Source organism: Hyperolius riggenbachi, chromosome 7 (genome assembly GCF_040937935.1).
Source record: "Hyperolius riggenbachi isolate aHypRig1 chromosome 7, aHypRig1.pri, whole genome shotgun sequence".
Classification (NCBI taxonomy): domain Eukaryota; kingdom Metazoa; phylum Chordata; class Amphibia; order Anura; family Hyperoliidae; genus Hyperolius; species Hyperolius riggenbachi.
Genome location: NC_090652.1, coordinates 35,155,818 through 35,176,552, shown reverse-complemented (window position 1 = coordinate 35,176,552; position 20,735 = coordinate 35,155,818). Strand labels below are relative to the sequence as shown.

General features: G+C 41.0%; 1 protein-coding gene across 3 annotated transcripts in view; it reads left to right on the top strand.

Annotated features, from left to right (window-relative positions):
• LOC137524243 (interferon-induced very large GTPase 1-like) overlaps positions 1–19,960 on the top strand; it is a 59,843-nt gene extending 39,883 nt beyond the window's left edge. For all 3 annotated transcript variants that reach the window (XM_068243875.1, XM_068243874.1, XM_068243873.1), the window contains exons 2-3: positions 6,197–6,494; positions 14,052–19,960. In XM_068243875.1, coding sequence (XP_068099976.1) covers positions 6,212–6,494; positions 14,052–18,766 — 4,998 coding nt within the window. In that variant the 5' untranslated portion in view covers positions 6,197–6,211 and the 3' untranslated portion in view covers positions 18,767–19,960. The remainder of the gene's footprint in view (positions 1–6,196; positions 6,495–14,051) is intronic.
• Positions 19,961–20,735: the final 775 nt, after the last annotated feature.

Sequence of the window (20,735 nt, the reverse complement as noted above, 5' to 3'; positions counted from 1 at the left end):
GTGTGTATATACATAATGTATAGGTGCATAGTTTGTATATAGTGTAGCGTGATTATATGTAGTATTTGGGTAATATATAGTATATTGGTTTATAGTGTAACACAATTTTATGTAGTATTTAGGTAGTATAGCATGATTATACATCATTTTCAGGTAGTATAAAGTATAGCCAATATCTATATATATAAAATCGTATTTATGTATGTATGTATGTATGTATGTATGTATGTATGTGCGTGTGTGTGTATGTGCCGCGATCACGCGAAAACGGCAAGACCGATTTGAACGAAACTTGGTATACAGATCCCTTACTACCTGGGATGATATGTTCTGGGGGTCTCGCAGCCCCCCTGCACACCTGGGCGGAGCTACAAACAGCAAATCAGATTTCACCCATTCAAGTCAATGGAAATAATGTAAAAGGCTGCCATTCTCACAGTAATCAAGCCAGAGTCCCCACACTTGGCACAGTTGGTCACTTGGTGACCGAGGTTACGAATCCAGGAAAAGTGGGAGGAGCATAACACAGCCAATCAAATTTCAGCCGTTCATTTTAAATGGAAAAATGTAAATTGGACCATGCCTTGTGGGGGTTTTTTCGCCTTCCTCTGGATCAACAGGGGTATGTGGGGGACGGGCTGGAGTTGTACTTTGTACTGGTTGAACTCGATGGACGTATGTCTTTTTTCAACCAAAATAACTATGTAACTATGTAACTATGTAAACTGCAGCCATTCTTAGACTGTTCATCGCAGGGTTCTCAAACTTGCCGCAGTTGGTCACTGGGTGAATGCGATTAAGATTCAAGAAAGTGGGTGGAGCCTACAACAGCCAATCAAAATTCACCTATTGATTTTCAAGGGGAATATTAAAACTGCTGTCATTCTTACACTGTTAGTGGCAGAGGCTTCAAACCTGGTACAGTTGGTCACTGGGTGACTGGGGTCCAAATTCATTAAAGGGGCGGGGCCACAAACAGCCAATCAGATTTCCTTGCTGGATAAACTGCTTCCATTCACACATTTTTGATGCCAGGAATCTGAAAGCTCACAAACTTGGTCATTGAGTGACTGTGTGTCAAGGGTACAAAAAGTGGGCGTAGCCAATAATAAAGTTCACTAGGAAAATATGAACTGCAGCCATTCTTACACTGTTTCTGGCAGGGTTCTCAAACTTTGCACAGTTGGTCACTGGGTGAATGGGATGAATATTCAAGAGAGTGGGTGGAGCCTACAACAGCCAGTTAAAATTCACCTGTTGATTTTCAAATGGAATATTTACATTGCTGCCATTCTTACACTGTTAATAGCAGATGCTTCAAACCTGGTACTGTTAGTCACTGGGTGACTGGGGTTCAAATTCGGAAAGGGGGCGGAGCCACAAACAGCCAATCAGATTTGTTTAATTTCAATGGGAATATACAAATTATTGATACCAAAAGCCCAAAGCTCATAAACTTGGTCATTGAGTGACTGTATGTTAAGGTTAGAAAAAGTGGGCGGAACCAACAACTACATTTTATTCCAGGGGAAAATATGAACTGCAGCCATTCTTACACTGTTAATGTTGGGGTTCCAAAACTTGACACAGTGGGCCACTGGGTGACTGGGATTAATATTCAGAAATGTGGGTGGAGCCTACAACAGCCAATCAAATTTCACCTATTGATTTTCAAGGGGAATATTTACATTGCTACCATTCTTACACTGTTAATGGCAGAGGCCTCTTAGCTCATAGGTGACTGGGGTCCAAATTCACTAAAGGGGGCGGAGCCACAAACAGCTAATCAGATTTGTTAGATTGATTTCAGCCATTCTGTTATTGGCAGGGTTCTCAAACGTGAAACAGTTGGTCAATGGATGAATGGTATTAATATTTAGGAAAGTGGGTGGAACCTACAACAGCCAATCAAAATTCACCTATTGATTTTTAAGGGAAATATTGCAACTGCTGCCACTTTTACACTAATAATGGCAGAATCCTCAAACCAGCTACAGTCGGTCATGAAGTGGCTGGGGTTCAAATGCACTAAAGGGGTGGAGCCACAAACCGCCAATCAGATTACTTTACTGGATAAACTGCTTCCATCCACACAATTTTGATGGCAGAAACCCAAAAGCTTAAAACTTGGTCACTGGGATTTTCTGGGATTAATATACAAAAAAGTGGGTGGAGTCTAAAAAGAAAATCAAAATTCACCTGTTGATTTTCAAGGGGAATATTTAAATTGCTGCCATTCTTGCACTGTTAATGGCACAAGCCTCAAACCTGGTACAGTTGGTCATTGGGTCACTGGGGTTCAAATTCAGAAAAGGGGTGGAGCTACAAACAGCCAATCAGATTTGTTTCATCTCACTGGTAAATTACAAATTATTGATGCCAAGGACCCCAGAGCTCACAAACTTGGTCATTGAGTGACTGGGTGTCAAGGTTACAAAAATTGGGGGGAGCCAAAAACAAATTTCACTAGGAAAATATAAACTGCAGCCATTTTTACACTGTTAATGGCAAAGGTTCTCAAACTTTGCCCAGATGGTCCCCTTGTTACTGAGATTAATATTATGGGAAGTGGGTGGAGCCTATAATAGCCAATCAAAATTCACCTGTTGATTTTCAAGGGGAATATTTAAATTGCTTCCATTTTTGCTCTATTAATAGCAGATGCTTCAAACTTGCTACAGTTGGTCATTGGATGACTGGGGTTCAAATCCCGGAGAGATGCAGAGCCACAAACAGTCAATCTGATTTGCTTAATTTCTATGGGAATATACAAATTATTGATGACAAAGACCCCAAAGCTCACAAACTTGGTCATTGACTATTTGTTCGTTAGGGTTAGAAAAAGTGGCCAGAGCTAACACCAGCCAAATACATACCCGGGCAACGCCGATTCATCAGCTATTATTCATAAAAGTGGATGGAGCCTACAAAAGCCAATCAAAATTCATCTATTGATTTTCAAGGTAAGTATTTCATTACTGCCATTCTTGCACTGTTAATGGCACAAGCCCCAAACTGGGTACAGTTATTTATTGGGTGACTGGGGTTCAAATGCAGATAAGGGGTGGAGACACAAACAACCCATCAGATTTGTTTCATTTCAATGCAAATTATTGATGCCAATTGCCAAAGACTGCAAAGCTCACAAATGTGGTCACTGAGTAATTAAGTAATTGTCTGTTACTATTACAAAAAGTGGGCATAGCCAACACCAGCCAAATACATACACGGGCAATGCTGGGTCATCAGTGGGTGGAGACAAATAGAAATTTTCACTGGGAAAATGTAAACTGCAGCCATTGTTACACTGTTAACGGTAGGGTTCTCAAACTTTGCACAGTTGGTCACTGGATGACTGGGATTAGTATTCATAAAAGAGGGTGGAGCCTACAAAAGCCAATCCAAATTCATTTATTGCTTTTCAAGAGGAATATTCAATTGCTGCCATTCTTGCACTGTTAAGGACACAAGCTTAAAACCTGGTACAGTTGGTCATTTGGTGACTGGGGTTCAAATTCAGAAAAGAGGGTGGAGCCACAGCCAATCAGATTTGTTTCACTTCAATGCAAATTATTGATGCCAAACAATGCAAAGCTCACAAACTAGGTCATTGAGTCATTGTGTGTTAGGGTTAGAAAAGTGGGCGGACCAACAACAACCAAATACATACCCGGGCAACGCCGGGCAATCAGCTAGTATTGTATAAAGTTAGTATACAGCATAGCATGATTATACATAGTATTTGGGTAGTAAGTATATAGTGTGTGTGTGTGTGTGTGTGTGTATAGATAGAGATATACAGATCGATAGATATTGAATAAAAAAAAAAAAAAATATATATATATATATATATATATATATATATATATATATATATATATATATATATATATATATATATATATATATATTTATATATATATATATATATATTTATATTGTTTTTTAATTCGATATCTATCGATCTGTATATCTCTATCTAAACACACACACACACACACACACACACACACACACACTATATACTTACTACCCAAATACTATGTATAATCATGCTATGCTGTATACTAACTTTATACATTTAGTGTATATATAGTGTGTATGTATATAGGCATACACTTAGTTACAGTAATTAGTTTAGCATTTAGGCAGTAATATAGTGTAGCATGTATATAGGTAGTATATAGTTATTATACCCCTTAATAATATCCCTTACCAAATACATTGGGGTAGATAACCAAAAAGGCGAGCATAACAAAAAAAATCCGGTTTAATGGGAAGATAAACCAAACCCAAATGTGTGGGGGATATGTTAAAGGGAATTTTGGGTAACCAACCCATAAATCAATGTGAACAATGTTCTTTGAACCTTGTTTGTTCAAGCACATTGGGGGAGTCTACTTTTCTAGATGGGTTGTTCTGGGGGTTATTCAGGAGTCCGGGCCTCCTGCAACGTTCTAAATGAAGTATGGTGCAAGAAATTCTGCTTTTGGATTTTTCAGTCCATGAAAATGCCCTCGTTTGGTTCTCGGCCTCCAAGTTCTCTAACCATGCTCTCAAGGTATTAGTATTTGGTATCTCCATGCAAGAGAGAAGTTGGTGAATATGTTTTGCGATGTTTTCTGTTGCCCGCAAAAGGCATGTGAGCATCATGCGCTTTTTAAATAAGCATGTGTGCAGAAAAAAATAATTTTTAAATTTGACCCCATTCTTCCAGTCAAAATCGAAAAAAGACCAAATGGTCAAATCCCTAATTATACCCCTTGTTGAATAGGTTGGAGGTTCTAGTTTTCTAGTTGGGGTAATTTTAGGGGATATTCATGGGGTCTTGTTCCTTGTGCACTGCTATATATGAAGGATGGGCCAAAAAAATCTGCTGTGGATTTTCAGTTTCAGCTCATAAAAATGCAAAATGCACTCAGTTTATTCAGGACCCCCAAGTTCTCGGACAGTGTGAATGACACATTGGTATTTGGTATCTCTATGCATGGGAGAAGTTGGTGAATATTTTTGGGATGTATTTTGTTACCCGCAAAAGGCATGTGAGCATTATGTGCTTTCAAATTAGCATGTTTGCAGAAAAAAATGAGTTTTTAAATATGACCCTATTCTTCAAATTAAAAGATCAAAGGGCCAAATCCCTAATTAGACCTTTTTGAATACGTTGGGGTCTAGTTTTCTAGATGGAGTCCTTTTGGGCAATATTCAGGGGTCTTGATCTTTCTGTACTGCTATAAATTTATTTATTTATTGTATTTATAAAGCGCCAACATATTACGCAGCGATGAAGTATGGTGCAAAAAAATCTGCTTTGGATTTTCAGTTCATAAGAATGCAAAATACACCGTTAAACCTGGGCCCACCAGTTAACTAACAATGCAGTTGTGTGGCATTAGTATTTGATACCCCCATGCACAGGAGAAGTTGATGAATATGTTTTAGGATGTATTTTGTGGCCTGCAAACAGCATGTGGGAATTATGTGCTTCCAAAGTAGCATGTTTGCAGAAAGAAAAATTAATTTTTACATTTTACCACATTCTCCTAAACAAAAAAAAAGACCAAAGGGAGAAATCCCTAATTATGCCCCTTGTTGAATACATTGGGGTCTAGTTTTCTTGATGCGTCATTTTGGGGTATATTCAGTGGCCTTGTACCTTTTTAACCTGCTATAAATGAAGTATGGTGCAAAAAAAAACTTGCTTTACATTTTTTTTTTTTTAGTCTTCAGAAACCCAAATACATACAATTTTTCCTGTGACATCCAGTAATTCCAAATTGAAAATAAATACTAAAATTTGGTGTCTCTACACTCGAGACATTGAAAAAATAGTTTTAGGAAAATAATACATTAATTCCCCTTTTTTTAAATGTTTTTTTTTTTTGTTGCGTCAAAGTGAAAAAAACCATTTTTGTTTTTCCATTAAAAACATTGCTTATTTTTTGCATTTATTGTATTTTTGTAATGTGTGGGATCAAATGTTTAACTTTAGAAAAAAAAACCTATTTGTCCAGAAAAACAAAACCAAGATTGTCTATATCGGACAATATACAGAAGAATTATAAGCCGTGGAAGTGTAATATTCCCAAAAGCAAAAAAATGCTTCGGTACTGAGCTGTTTTCACAGACGATAGCGAAGTGGTTAGCTACGCTGTTGACTGAAATAAGTAATTCACTTTTACTTTTTTCTTTGCAGTGAAATTCTAATATCATGAAGGCATCGCAGAAGATTAGTAATCTGAGAGGTGAAATAACGCAAGGGTTTGAAAGGAATGTGGCTGGATTATGTGATGAACTGAGAATCCTTGGCCTCATAACTGAGCAAGAGCATAAAAAGCTATGTGACATAGAGGAACCCAGAGGATTAGTGAACAGCCTGATGGATAACGTCCTACAGAAAGGAGAGCCAGATTGTGAGAAGTTCCTAAACCATCTTGGCAACATGTCTCTGAGGAACCCTGCTTTACGGGATGTATCTAAGCAGTTTCTGGAGGGTAAGCTACTACTAGCAATTTAATGGCTAACTGATTACTGCTAGTTAATTATTTTTCTACTTTAACCTCCCTAGCGTTCACTTTCTGCAGGATTTCTGTGCTAAAAGTGGTTCAATTAATTTTCGTGAAATTTTTGCTTGCAACTTAATAAAATCTGTCAAACAGTCTAGTATCCATTTTGAGTATAATAAAAGTTTCTAATACAAAATGATGTCAAAAAGTTAAATTAAAATTTCTAACAAACTTTTTAATCACAAATAGAAAAATCCTCCTCAAATATGAATGAAGAAATAAATCTACAGGTGCAGAAATAAATACTGTCCAGTGTTTACCTAAAACATCTCCCTTGTGTGGTACAACAACTAAGAGACAGTTCAAATGCACACTTGCACGTCATTTACCGCTGTTTATGCAAAGCAGCATTCTGATCTTTATTTTTTTCCACTGTCTGGAAGCAACACGGTCTGTTCGTTTTGGGGTCCATTCCACACTCTAGTCTGCTGCACAACTCTTAGCCATGGTGGTCGTTTGTAGTCCGTCACGGCCGAGGTCAGACCAGTGTAGCAATAAGTGTCATTCTCTGTACAATATATAGTATGGAATCATTCAAGAACTGAATTTTCTGTAATGCTGTAATATCTGCCTACTGCCAATAGGCGATGCACATACACCATTATAACTCTTTCCAGGCCAGTTTTCAGTGTTGACAAAGCTAACTCTTCCATAACTTTTGTAGAAAGTTTATTGAGTCAGCCTCATCCTTACCACCAGGGAGGTTAAATTGAGGAATTGAAATAAATCTGATACTTACCTGGAGCTTCTTCCAGCCCCATAGACTGTGGGCTCCCTTCGTGTCTGTCCGGCTCCATTCGTTCTCCAACTTTCATCCCCAGTAATCCGGGTCTACTGCACATGCACAGCCCTGGCCATGCACTTCCTTGGTCACGCTCCTGTGGGTTGAAGAATTCTGCACCTGGTGCGATTGGTTAAGGCTACTGCGTGGGTGCAGAATGCTCCCAGCCATGGGAGCAGGGCCAAGGAGGCAAGAGATCAGGAGAGTGCATGCTCAATAGTCCACAAATAGCATAATCGTTGACTTTACTGGGTCTGCCCGCAGCAGAATAGAAGAGACCGGATGGACACCGAGGGAGCTCATGGTGTACATTTGATAATTCTGCTGGTGAGCTTGCACGTAAGGTGAGCCAAATGACAGCTCACCTTGCTGCCACTCAAATTCCTGGTGCCGTTAAATACTATACCCCCTCTGAGTCATAGTTACTTATGTACCAGCATCCACAGTGCTAAAGAATCTGAGAAAACCTCACATTTCAGGAAAAGTTTATTTAAATGTTTGTTTTATGGCTGGCAGCAATCGGGGTGGGTATATTAAATTTAGACTTAAAACTCGTACACACTTACCAAGAATATCGCCCATTGGGGATCAGTATCCGTTCTCTTGGGCCATACTGCAGGGTCGAGGCCGACAGAAGCATTGTCAGTCTGCCTGGCAACGTGTTCTGTTCCTTATGCAGGGGACGCAGCCGGGGTATGTGCAAGCCTCAGAATATTACCAATTTAAACCGCACAAACCGCAACTATAGAGAATTGCCAGCTTAAATGTCAATATCAAAACGTTTCTATCTCTTTATTAAAGTTGTATCAAATAGTATGTTTTTTTGCAGAAAAGACTAAAACCATTTATGAATAAGGCTAGACTGGGTGGGGTAAGTGGAGTCGAGAATACCCTGGCCCATCGGCCAAGAGGGATTCAAGGGCTGCTGTGCACATGATGGATTCTCGGCAGACGCTGTAGTTATTGACCACCTCAGCTGAGTTTCATCTAGCGCATTTTTGAGGCTTAAGAGTCAACTATCAAAGGTGTGCATTTTCTGAGCTCAGTTATACAGCACATAGCAATAGTATGCGCCCACATAAACCATGATTATGTGGTTCAGAGTCCGCCATGCTGGACTGAATCCAGCGGCGACGCAAACAGAGGGGAGCACAATTGTGCCCACGTAATAGATTATGGGAAGCCAAATGGTTGTACCAAAGTGTTGCCATAGTGTAGTGCCAAAGAAGATCAAAGTGTCAGACTTAACCACTTCGGGACCACAGTCTTTTCGCCCCTTAAGGACCAGAGCCTTTTTCTCCATTCAGACCACTGCAGCTTTCACGGTTTATTGCTCGGTCATAAAACCTACCACCTAAATGAATTTTACCTCCTTTTCTTGTCACTAATACAGCTTTCTTTTGATGCTATTTGATTGCTGCTGCGAGTTTTACTTTTTATTATATTCATCAAAAAAGACATGAATTTTGTCAAAAAAATGACTTTTTTAACTTTCTGTGCTGACATTTTTCAAATAAAGTAAAATTTCCTATACATTTGAGCGCGAAAGTTATTCTGCTACATGTCTTTGATAAAAAAAAAAACATTCAGTGTATATTTATTGGATTGGGTAAAAGTTATAGCGTTTACAAACTATGGTGCCAAAAGTGAATTTTCCCATTTTCAAGCATCTCTGACTTTTCTGCGCACCTGTCATGTTTCATGAGGGGCTAAAATTCCAGGATAGTACAAATACCCCCCAAATGACCCCATTTTGGAAAGAAGACATCCCAAAGTATTCAGTGAGAGGCATGGTGAGTTCATAGAAGATTTTATTTTTTGTCACAAGTTAGCGGAAAATGACAGTTTGTGACAAAAAAAAAAAAAAAAAAAAGTTTCCATTTCTTCTAACTTGCGACAAAAAAAAATGAAATCTGCCACGGACTCACTATGCTCCTCTCTGAATACCTTGAAGTGTCTACTTTCCAGAATGGGGTCATTTGTGGGGTGTGTTTACTGTCCTGGCATTTGGGGGGTGCCTAATTGTAAGCACCCCTGTAAAGCCTAAAGATGCTCATTGGACTTTGGGCCCCTTAGCGCAGTTAGGCCGCAAAAAAGTGCCACACATGTGGTATTGCCGTACTCAGGAAAAGTAGTATAATGTGTTTTGGGGTGTATTTTTACACATACACATGCTGGGTGGGAGAAATATCTCCGTAAATGACAATTTTTTTATTTTTTTTACACACAATTGTCTATTTATAGAGATATTTCTCCCACTCAGCATGGGTATGTGGAAAAATACACCCCAAAACACATTATACTACTTCTCCTGAGTACGGCGATACCACATGTGTGGCACTTTTTTGCACCCTAACTGCGCTAAGGGGCCCAAAGTCCAATGAGTACCTTTAGGATTTCACAGGTCATTTTGAGAAATTTCGTTTCAAGACTACTCCTCACGGTTTAGGGCCCCTAAAATGCCAGGACAGTATAGGAACCCCACAAATTACCCCATTTTAGAAAGAAGACACCCCAAGGTATTCCGTTAGATGTATGGTGAGTTCATAGAAGATTTTTTTTTTTTGTCACAAGTTAGCGGAAATTGATTGTAATTGTTTTTTTTCACAAAGTGTCATTTTCCGCTAACTTGTGACAAAAAATAAAATCTTCTATGAACTCGCCATTCTCCTAACGGAATACCTTGGGGTGTCTTCTTTCTAAAATGGAGTCATTTGTGGGGTTCCTATACTGCCCTGGCATTTTAGGGGCCCTAAACCGTGAGGAGTAGTCTTGAAACCAAATGTGGCAAAATGACCTGTGAAATCCTAAAGGTACTCATTGGACTTTGGGCCCCTTAGCGCACTTAGGGTGCAAAAAAGTGCCACACATGTGGTACCGCCGTACTCAGGAGAAGTAGTATAATGTGTTTTGGGGTGTATTTTTACACATACCCATGCTGGGTGGGAGAAATATCTCTGTAAATGACAATTATTTGATTTTTTTTACACACAATTGTCCATTTACAGAGAGATTTCTCCCACCCAGCATGGGTATGTATAAAAATACACCCCAAAACACATTATACTACTTCTTCTGAGTACGGCGATACCACATGTGTGACACTTTTTTGCAACCTAGGTGCGCTAAGGGGCCTAACGTCCTATTCACAGGTCATTTTGAGGCATTTGGATTCTAGACTACTCCTCACGGTTTAGGGCCCCTAAAATGCCAGGGCAGTATAGGAACCCCACAAGTGACCCCATTTTAGAAAGAAGACACCCCAAGGTATTCTGTTAGGAGTATGGTGAGTTCATAGAAGATTTTTTTTTTGTCACAAGTTAGCGGAAAATGACACTTTGTGAAAAAAAAAACAATACATATCAATTTCCGCTAACTTGTGACAAAAAATAAAATCTTCTATGAACTCATCATACACCTAAAAGAATACCTTGGGGTGTCTTCTTTCTAAAATGGGGTCACTTGTGGGGTTCCTATACTGCCCTGGCATTTTAGGGGCCCTAAACCGTGAGGAGTAGTCTTGAACCCAAATGTCTCAAAATGACCTGTGAAATCCTAAAGGTACTCATTGGACTTTGGGCCCCTTAGCACAGTTAGGCTGCAAAAAAGTGTCACACATGTGGTATCGCCGTACTCAGAAGAAGTAGTATAATGTGTTTTGTGGTGTATTTTTACATATAACCATGCTGGGTGGGAGAAATATCTCTGTAAATGACACATTTTTGATTTTTTTTACACACAATTGTCCATTTACAGAGAGATTTCTCCCACCCAGCATGGGTATGTGTAAAAATACACCACAAAACACATTATACTACTTCTCCTGAGTATGGCGATACCACATGTGTGACACTTTTTTGCAGCCTAGGTGCGCTAAGGGGCCCAACGTCCTATTCACAGGTCATTTTGAGGCATTTGTTTTCTAGACTACTCCTCACGGTTTAGGGCCCCTAAAATGCCAGGGCAGTATAGGAACCCCACAAGTGACCCCATTTTAGAAAGAAGACACCCCAAGGTATTCCGTTAGGGGTATGGTGAGTTCATAGAAGATTTTATTTTTTCTCACAAGTTAGTGAAAAATGACACTTTGTGAAAAAAACAATAACAATCCAATTTCCGCTAACTTTTGACAAAAAATAAAATATTCTATGAACTCATCATACACCTAACAGAATACCTTGGGGTGTCTTCTTTCTAAAATGGGGTCACTTGTGGGGTTCCTATACTGCCCTGGCATTTTACGGGCCCAAAACTGTGAGTAGTCTGGAAACCAAATTTCTCAAAATGACTGTTCAGGGGTATAAGCATCTGCAAATTTTGATGACAGGTGGTCTATGAGGGGGCAAATTTTGTGGAATCGGTCATAAGCAGGGTGGCCTCTTAGATGACAGGATGTATTGGGCCTGATCTGATGGATAGGAGTGCTAGGGGGGTGACAGGAGGTGATTGATGGGTGTCTCAGGGGGCGGTTAGAGGGGAAAATAGATGCAATCAATGCACTGGGGAGGTGATCGGAAGGGGGTCTGAGGGGGATCTGAGGGTTTGGCCGAGTGATCAGGAGCCCACACGGGGCAAATTAGGGCCTGATCTGATGGGTAGGTGTGCTAGGGGGTGACAGGAGGTGATTGATGGGTGTCTCAAGGTGTGATTAGAGGGGGGAAATAGATGCAAGCAATGCACTGGCGAGGTGATCAGGGCTGGGGTCTGAGGGCGTTCTGAGGTGTGGGCGGGTGATTGGGTGCCCGCAAGGGGCAGATTAGGGTCTAATCTGATGGGTAACAGTGACAGGTGGTGATAGGGGGTGATTGATGGGTAATTAGTGGGTGTTTAGAGGAGAGAATAGATGTAAACAATGGATTTGGGAGGTGATCTGATGTCGGATCTGCGGGCGATCTATTGGTGTGGGTGGGTGATCAGATTGCCCGCAAGGGGCAGGTTAGGGGCTGATTGATGGGTGGCAGTGACAGGGGGTGATTGATGGGTGGCAGTGACAGGGGGTGATTGATGGGTGATTGACAGGTAATCAGTGGGTTATTACAGGGGAGAACAGATGTAAATATTGCACGGGCGAATTGATAAGGGGGGGGTCTGAGGGCAATCTGAGCGTGTGGGCGGGTGATTGGGTGCCCGCAAGGGGCAGATTAGGGTCTAATCTGATGGGTAACAGTGACAGGTGGTGATAGGGGGTGATTGATGGGTAATTAGTGGGTGTTTAGAGGAGAGAATAGATGTAAACAATGGATTTGGGAGGTGATCTGATGTCGGATCTGCGGGCGATCTATTGGTGTGGGTGGGTGATCAGATTGCCCGCAAGGGGCAGGTTAGGGGCTGATTGATGGGTGGCAGTGACAGGGGGTGATTGATGGGTGGCAGTGACAGGGGGTGATTGATGGGTGATTGACAGGTAATCAGTGGGTTATTACAGGGGAGAACAGATGTAAATATTGCACGGGCGAATTGATAAGGGGGGGGTCTGAGGGCAATCTGAGCGTGTGGGCAGGTGATTGGGTGCCCGCAAGGGGCAGATTAGGGTCTAATCTGATGGGTAACAGTGACAGGTGGTGATAGGGGGTGATTGATGGGTAATTAGTGGGTGTTTAGAGGAGAGAATAGATGTAAACAATGGATTTGGGAGGTGATCTGATGTCGGATCTGCGGGCGATCTATTGGTGTGGGGGGGTGATCAGATTGCCCGCAAGGGGCAGATCAGGGGCTGATTGATGGGTGGCAGTGACAGGGGGTGATTGACGGGTGATTGACAGGTGATTGACAGGTGATTGACAGGTGATTGACAGGTGATCAGGGGGGATAGATGCATACAGTACACGGGGGGGGGGGGGTCTGGGGGGGGTCTGGGGAGAATCTGAGGGGTGGGGGGGTGATCAGGAGGGAGTAGGGGGCAGATTAGGGACTTAAAAAAAAAATAGCGTTGACAGATAGTGACAGGGAGTGATTGATGGGTGATTAGGAGGGTGACTGGGTGCAAACAGTGGTCTGGGGGGTGGGCAGGGGGGGGTCTGAGGGGTGCTGTGGGCGATCAGGGGGCAGGGGGGGGGGAAATCAGTGTGCTTGGGTGCAGACTAGGGTGGCTGCAGCCTGCCCTGGTGGTCCCTCGGACACTGGGACCACCAGGGCAGGAGGCAGCCAGTATAATAGGCTTTGTATACATTACAAAGCCTATTATACACTGTTGCAGCGGCGATCCGGATGCCAGTAACCCGCCGGCGCTTCCGAACGGCCGGCGGGTTACGGCGAACGGGGGGCGGAGACAGTCCCCGGCGGCTGATCGCGTCACGAATGACGCGATCGCCGCATAGCCACTCCCGCAGCCGCCCCCGCCGATGGGCGTATTGCGGTCGTTTGGGCCCAGACTTTGCCGCCGCCCATCGGCTGGGGGCGGTCGTTATGTGGTTAAGTTAGACACTTTGATCAGGAGGGACTGACTCCGTATTGTATTAGATCTCGTGCGGCAAGTGGCAGCCATATTGCTCCTTTTCAGACTACGTCCAACATCAGGAACTGGGGAATACAGTCCACTGTCAGACCAACTCCAACAGTGGATTGCAAAGGGGTAATATACTACATAACTGTATTTATCCAATGTATTCTATATGTATGCGGTATATATTTCATTTTTGCAGTTAAATTTCACATTTTAGTAAAGAAATGTTGTATAACAAATTTTTATAATGATTTCCTTACAGAGAGAAAAAAGACATTTCAAGACCTTGTGCAGATGATGAAAATGGAACCCCACCTTACTGCACCGCTAAACTTGAGAGATATCCTAAACATCGGCTTAGAGGACCTCCGTGATAAAGAGAAACCCAAAACTATAGAAGATCTTCCATGGAATTACTTGAGGAAACTCATAGCTTTAAATAGAACTGCAAGAGACATTCTGCTCAATGAAAGTCAGGATAGCATTATTGATAATGCCGTATCTAATGGACTGTTTAACATTTCTTTACTTCAAGGTGGCGTTTACTATGAAAATTCCATCCATCCTTTAGATGTTTTGTGTGTCCTCCTGCATTGCTCAGACAGGTTCCTTCAACAAGAAATTGTGACCAGGATGTCGATGTGTCAGTTTTCTATCCCTCTGTTGCTTCCTACTGGTGACAGTTCACACTGCACCCTTATGCTGTGGGCAATGAGAGACCTTGTGAAAAAGTGGAGACCTCGTTCTTTAGCTAACAGTAGAGGGTTTAAAGAGGAAAGTGTGGTGGATATTCCCATGCCAATCATTTCATTTGTTAGATTAGGGAGACAAAAGTTATCCAAATCAGAAATTCTGAACCAGGTTCTTAATCCAGCTCAGCTATACAATGTCTTCATAGATGATAGCATGGAGGGAGGAAACATTGAAAGGAAGATATCTGATGGCCTTGTGGAAATTTCCTGGTATTTTCCCTCTGGTAAATCTGATGTGTTTCCAGAGCCCCTCACAGTGGCCAACCTACGTGGAGACCTGCAGTCCAACTTAGAGCAGTTCATGTTTCTAACTCGGGTCTCATCAGCTGTGTTTATATTCATTGAGAACATTTCTGAGATTGAGTTCAAACTGTTATCGTCCTTCAGTAACAGTGAAACCCAGTTCTGCTTCATTGTTACGCCAGGTCCTGCCAAGCGTGTGAGCACACAGACACTGAAGATCCTTCAAGACCTAAGTCCAATTCTACAGATAAAGCAATCAAATGTGCTAATATATGCAAGTGAAACAAATAAAGCTGCCTTTGTAAAGACATTACAATCCTGCATTGTAAATCTATTAATCAATGTCCCCTGTCGAAATAAGGTTAGCGATTTTGAAAAGGCAGTCCACGGGTTACACATCCATATAGATGATAAAAATGAAGAATGCAAAATATCAAGAGAACTTGCCCACACAATCGCAGAGGATATAAAAGATGTGGCTGAGTACAAACGCAAGACAATGGTGTTACAGGGAGACCTTTGGAAACAGATTTCTAAAGTAGAAAAGGAACTTTGCAGATTGACCCATCAAGAAGGTAAAGATACCCAACAATATCTTGATGAACTGAAAAAGAAACAATTTTTGCTACATAAGAAACAACATGAACATGAGTTGCCTGATGGTATAGTACACTTTATTACTGCCATTGCAGATTTCTCTGAGAAGAAAAAGCAGTATTTTTTGAAATGGATGAAATTTGAACTTGATTCAGTTACCAGAAATAATCTGTCTGAATTACAAGCTGAATACAAAGAAAAATGCAACAACAAGTCCATTGGTACAAGAGACCTCCAAATGATAGACCAGAAGATCTCTGACAGTTCTTTAGGAATTGAACACTTTGTACGCGAGATGGGGCAGTTCTATGAGGCTGAATGTTCAATGGTTAAAAAATGTAAATTAGCTGAAACCCAAAAACAATTTTTTAGACTCCCGGAAATTGCTGCTGATCTTTTATTAAATGGCTTTCCACTTGAGCTGATAGATGGAGATGCCTCCAACATCCCCCTGCAGTGGATAACTAATGTGCTAACTCAGCTGGATGAGAAAACCGGGAAAAAATGCAGAATGAGAGTGATAACAGTGCTGGGAGTACAAAGTACGGGGAAATCCACCCTTCTGAACACCATGTTTGGTTTGCAGTTCCCAGTGGCCAGTGGAAGATGCACACGAGGAGCCTTCATGACTCTTCTTAAAGTTAAAGAGAACTTCCAGGAGGAATTGGGCTGCCAGTTCATCATGGTGATTGATACTGAGGGGCTTAAAGCTCCTGAGTTGGCTTCTTTGGAGGGTAGCTATGAACATGACAATGAGTTGGCCACACTTGTAATAGGGTTGAGTGATATCACCATAGTCAATATTTCTATGGAAAATGCCACAGAAATGAAGGATGTTCTACAAATTGTGGTCCATGCTTTTCTCAGGATGAAAGAAGTGGGAAAGAAACCCAAATGCCAGTTTGTGCACCAGAATGTGAGCGATGTGTCTGCTTATGACAAGAATATGAGAGACAGGAAGAAGCTTCTGGAACAGCTAAATGAAATGACAAAAGTAGCTGCAGAAATGGAAAAAAAGAGTGAGATAAAAGCCTTCAGTGATGTGATGGACTATGATCTGGAGAAAGACAACTGGTACATTCCTGGACTTTGGCTTGGTGTCCCACCAATGGCCCCAGTGAATTCTGGGTACAGTGAACATGTATACGAGCTGAAAAAGTATTTATTAGAAATCATGAAAAGTAAGGAATCGATGCACACTCCCTTGTCCATTCCTGAATTTATATCATGGATAGAAAGTTTATGGAATGCCGTGAAACATGAGAAGTTCATCTTCAGCTTCAGGAATAGTTTAGTGGCAGAAGCTTATAATAAACTATCTGTACAATTCTCTCAGTGGGAATGGGAGTTCCAAACAGCTGTGCATGCTTGGCTGGTCAGTACAGAGACTATGATCAAAAATCAGAAAGCAGAAAGCCTAAATGAAAATCTGTGTTCAGGTTTTAAAACTCAGCTCAACAAATTGTTGCTTAAAGAAAAAAACAAAATATTAGGATTGCTGGAGAACTACTTTGCCAATAGACATGAGAATGTCTATCTTATAGAACGATACAAAGGAGATTTTGTATTAAGCACTGAGTTCCTGAGTAAAGAATTGGAAAGAAGCACGCTTAGCAAATTTAATGAGGCCCTTTCTATCCAGAAGGGGAAGTTTAAAATTCAGGATGTTCAACGTGAATCTCAAAAACAGATTGAAGGCAAAATCACTGATCTCCTCAGGAACTGCAGAGAAAAAAATCAGAAGTTGAGTGAGGCAGAGTTAAAACGAGAATTTGAGACCATGTGGAATAGGACACTGAACAGTTTACAACTGCAAAAATTACAAAAACAGAATGTCAGTACATCTATATTACAGCAACTGATGAATGACTTGAGTAATAAGGGATCAGCTATAAATCAGGAATTACTGCGGGTGATAAACACCGAGGTCAGCAAAGAACACTTCAAAATGGATAAGAAATATATTGAGAGTGGATGGCTCAACACACTTAAACAGATATTTTCTAAAGAGGATCATGGCATAAAAATATATAAGTTTGCAGTTTCTTTAATAGACAAGTGTGACATCTACATTAGAAATAGGGTCAGCACCAAAGAGGATTATAGCGGCACCTACTGCCAAGAATTAATCCGCATGATCAACATTGAGCTTTCTAAGCAGGCCAAAAATCTTCACTTCTCCTCATATTTTGAACTTGACATCAAGCGACACATTCTTGGAAGAGCCTCCAGAGAATTTCAGAAAATGCATGACCAGTTCATTATCGAAAATGACCCAAGGCTATGTCTGGAAAAACTAAAACCTCAATATTTACAAGTATTTATCAGCACCTTTCAAGAGAAGGACATGTGCCAGGCAAAGGCCAAAGAATTTTGTGAGCAGTGTCTTAAACCGGCTGTGATAGATTACGTCTTCCAGCATCTTGGGATGGAAATAGTAAATGCCATAAAGCTAAGTCCAGACAACAAAACGTTGAGCAGCAGAACATTTTTCCAAAGTTTTTTGCTGAAAGAGCTGCTGGAGGAGATGTCATTCCAAAAGTATGTAGAATATATCTGTACTTATGAGAAATATACAAAATCCTGGATACTTAACTACATTGAAAAGAAATATGAAAACCCCAAAAGCCTCAAAAATATGCAAGAACATCTTCTCTCCTTGGTAATGAGAAAAGTTGGAGCAGCTCTCACAGATGATCAATGTCTTCACAGAAGATGTGTTTCTGACTTTCTGACTAGAGTGAGAGACATACTGAGATATGTATTGGTGATTCCACAGAATGAGATGAAAGTTATTGCTTTCCAGAATACGGCTCCCGTTCATCAATTTTCTTTGGACATTCAGCTGTTCCTCAAAGGCCTAGAAGCACAGATCTTATCAGAGCTTCAATCAATGGACATTACTTCTGTACTATCCTGGGTTACAGTGAAGCCTCAGGATGAGTTGTTCAGGAAGGTGGTTGGCTGTGGAGAGCAATGTCCATTCTGTTCTGTACCCTGTGAGGCTGGAGGAGGTGAGCACAAGGAGCACTTTGCTACTATCCATAGACCTGAAGGATTGGGGAGAACTCGATGGATAACTGATAAAACATTACTGACTGATATATGTAGCACATGTGTTGTATCTGATTGTAGGTTTAAGAATGCAGACACAAGAGAAGAATGGCACCCATACAAAGAATACCGTACAATTTATCCAGATTGGGCTATTCAACCAGATCCAAGCATCGAGTCTTCAGATTACTGGAAATACATTTTTGTGCAGTTTAATGAACAGTTTGCTGTCCAATATGATGCAAAACCAGCAGATTTACCTGACGGCTGGAAGGACATCAACAAAAATCAAGCTCTACAAAGCTTAAAGGCCGTATTTAACGAGGGCTAAAAAACTGCAGTCTTCTCCTCTAAGTATTCTCTACACATCTATTCACTTTCATAGACCCACTATTCTTATAAGGCTGGCTTGGTTGAATGAAAAAGAATACCTTAAAATGTGTGCAATCTAGTACTTTAAAATATATGTGAGATACGAATGAGACTATTATTGCTAAATAGGTCAATTTATAATTTTTTTTGTTTTATGTTCCTGTAGAAATGGATTACTAGCTACAATATTCTAGATGTATTGACTACACTAATCTATATTTAGGCATTAGTTGATAATGGAAAGATTATATTAAAATGACCCAAGCCTGGGTTTTGGGTGACGAGCATCATTTTCAGTGATAGGCTCATATCATGTGATACTTACAGCTCATCCTGAGCCTTCTCTCCTGCAATGGTTTCTATATAGGTTGTAACTGCCAGCTACAAATATTTAATATTGATGTAAATAGGAGTTGCCTGTTGACTGTCAACCCTTATTGCGAACCATTTTCACAAAATAAATAAAAAATGTGTGTGTGTGTGCGTGCGTGCGTGCGTGCGTGCGTGCACTCGCTTTTTAAACTTCTCAATAAAATGTCTTCAAAATCATCAGTATGTAAGAAAATACTCGGAATGGTTTAGACCAGTGGTCCTCAAACTAAGACCCGCTGGCCAAATGCGGCCCACCGAGGCTTTTTCTCTGGAACCCTCCCAACACTAAATGTATTACTTATAGAAGTGGCCAGCTGCACCTTTAAATATTGGCCGGCCCGCATATAGAATAGCCATGCACCACCCATCCATATACTGTAGAAGCCAGTGAGCAGTCATTCACTGGCTTCCAATCCAATTCTGCATCAGGTGGCACTGCTGTCCAATTGGACGGCAGGTTGTCACCTGGGTATGCTTCACTGTCTGGAGCTCAAAGAAGTTCTTCGGGCGCCACGCAGGCATGACTGGTCACTGCTGAGAGTTCTCCTGTGGACATGATTGGGGGGAATCAATACCTAGATTCAATGTAATGTTTTTTCAACATCATTTTATGTATGTTCCGGCCCCCAGCAGTCTGAAACATGTTGACCCGGCCCTTGACCCAAAAAGTTTGGGGAGCTCTGGTTTAGACAGTACTTTTTCACCTACAGGCCCATATGCAATTAACCTTTTCTACTTAGTTTTCTCCTAGGTGATATTTTCAAAATTGCCAAAATGTTTTTTTTTATGCCACCAGCAAGCAAGAAAATAAAAACAAATTTGATAATACTTTTTCACCTACTTTTTGGTATTTATTTTTTCAATGGCAAAGTGCTGAAAAATTATTACAAAAAGATGAAATATTATCTCCTAGAAGAAAACTCAGGAGAAAAGTGATTTGCATATGGGACACAAGTTATTCTGAGTATTTTCTTGCTTGCGGGCATTTTATTGACAAGTTTGAAAATATCACCTGGGAGAAAAAAAGTAATTGCATATGGCCCCTTGGGGTTGATGCATCAAACAATGCTAATCCTACCTACCATGCACACATAGTGCATGGCAATACTGGCCCATATGCAATTCACTTTTTCTCCTTTCGTCTTCAATTTGAATTAACTTTTTATCACTTTGCAGTGAAAAAAAGTACCAAAAAGTAGGTGAAAAAGTACTGGCAAAATTATTTTGAGTATTTTCTTGCTTGCTGGTGGTGTAAAGGGTATTTTATTTACAAGATGTGAAAATATCACCTAGGAGAAAACTCAGGAGAAAAAGTGAATTGCATATGGCCCATTCCCTTTACTTCCACCTGCAGCACCGTGAGTTACGGTATTAGCGCTACTTGCAGTACTAGAGTTGCACTACTCTGAGATAAGCTGTTGGCTCGACTCGCGGTACTAGAGTGTGATAAGTTTAAGCACCCACTGGGTTACCACCGCAGTGCACAGCTGATCAAAAGTTTTGCGCTAGCAAAGTCTGGTGCACTTTGCATAGAGTTTAATGGCGCTGCTTTGCGT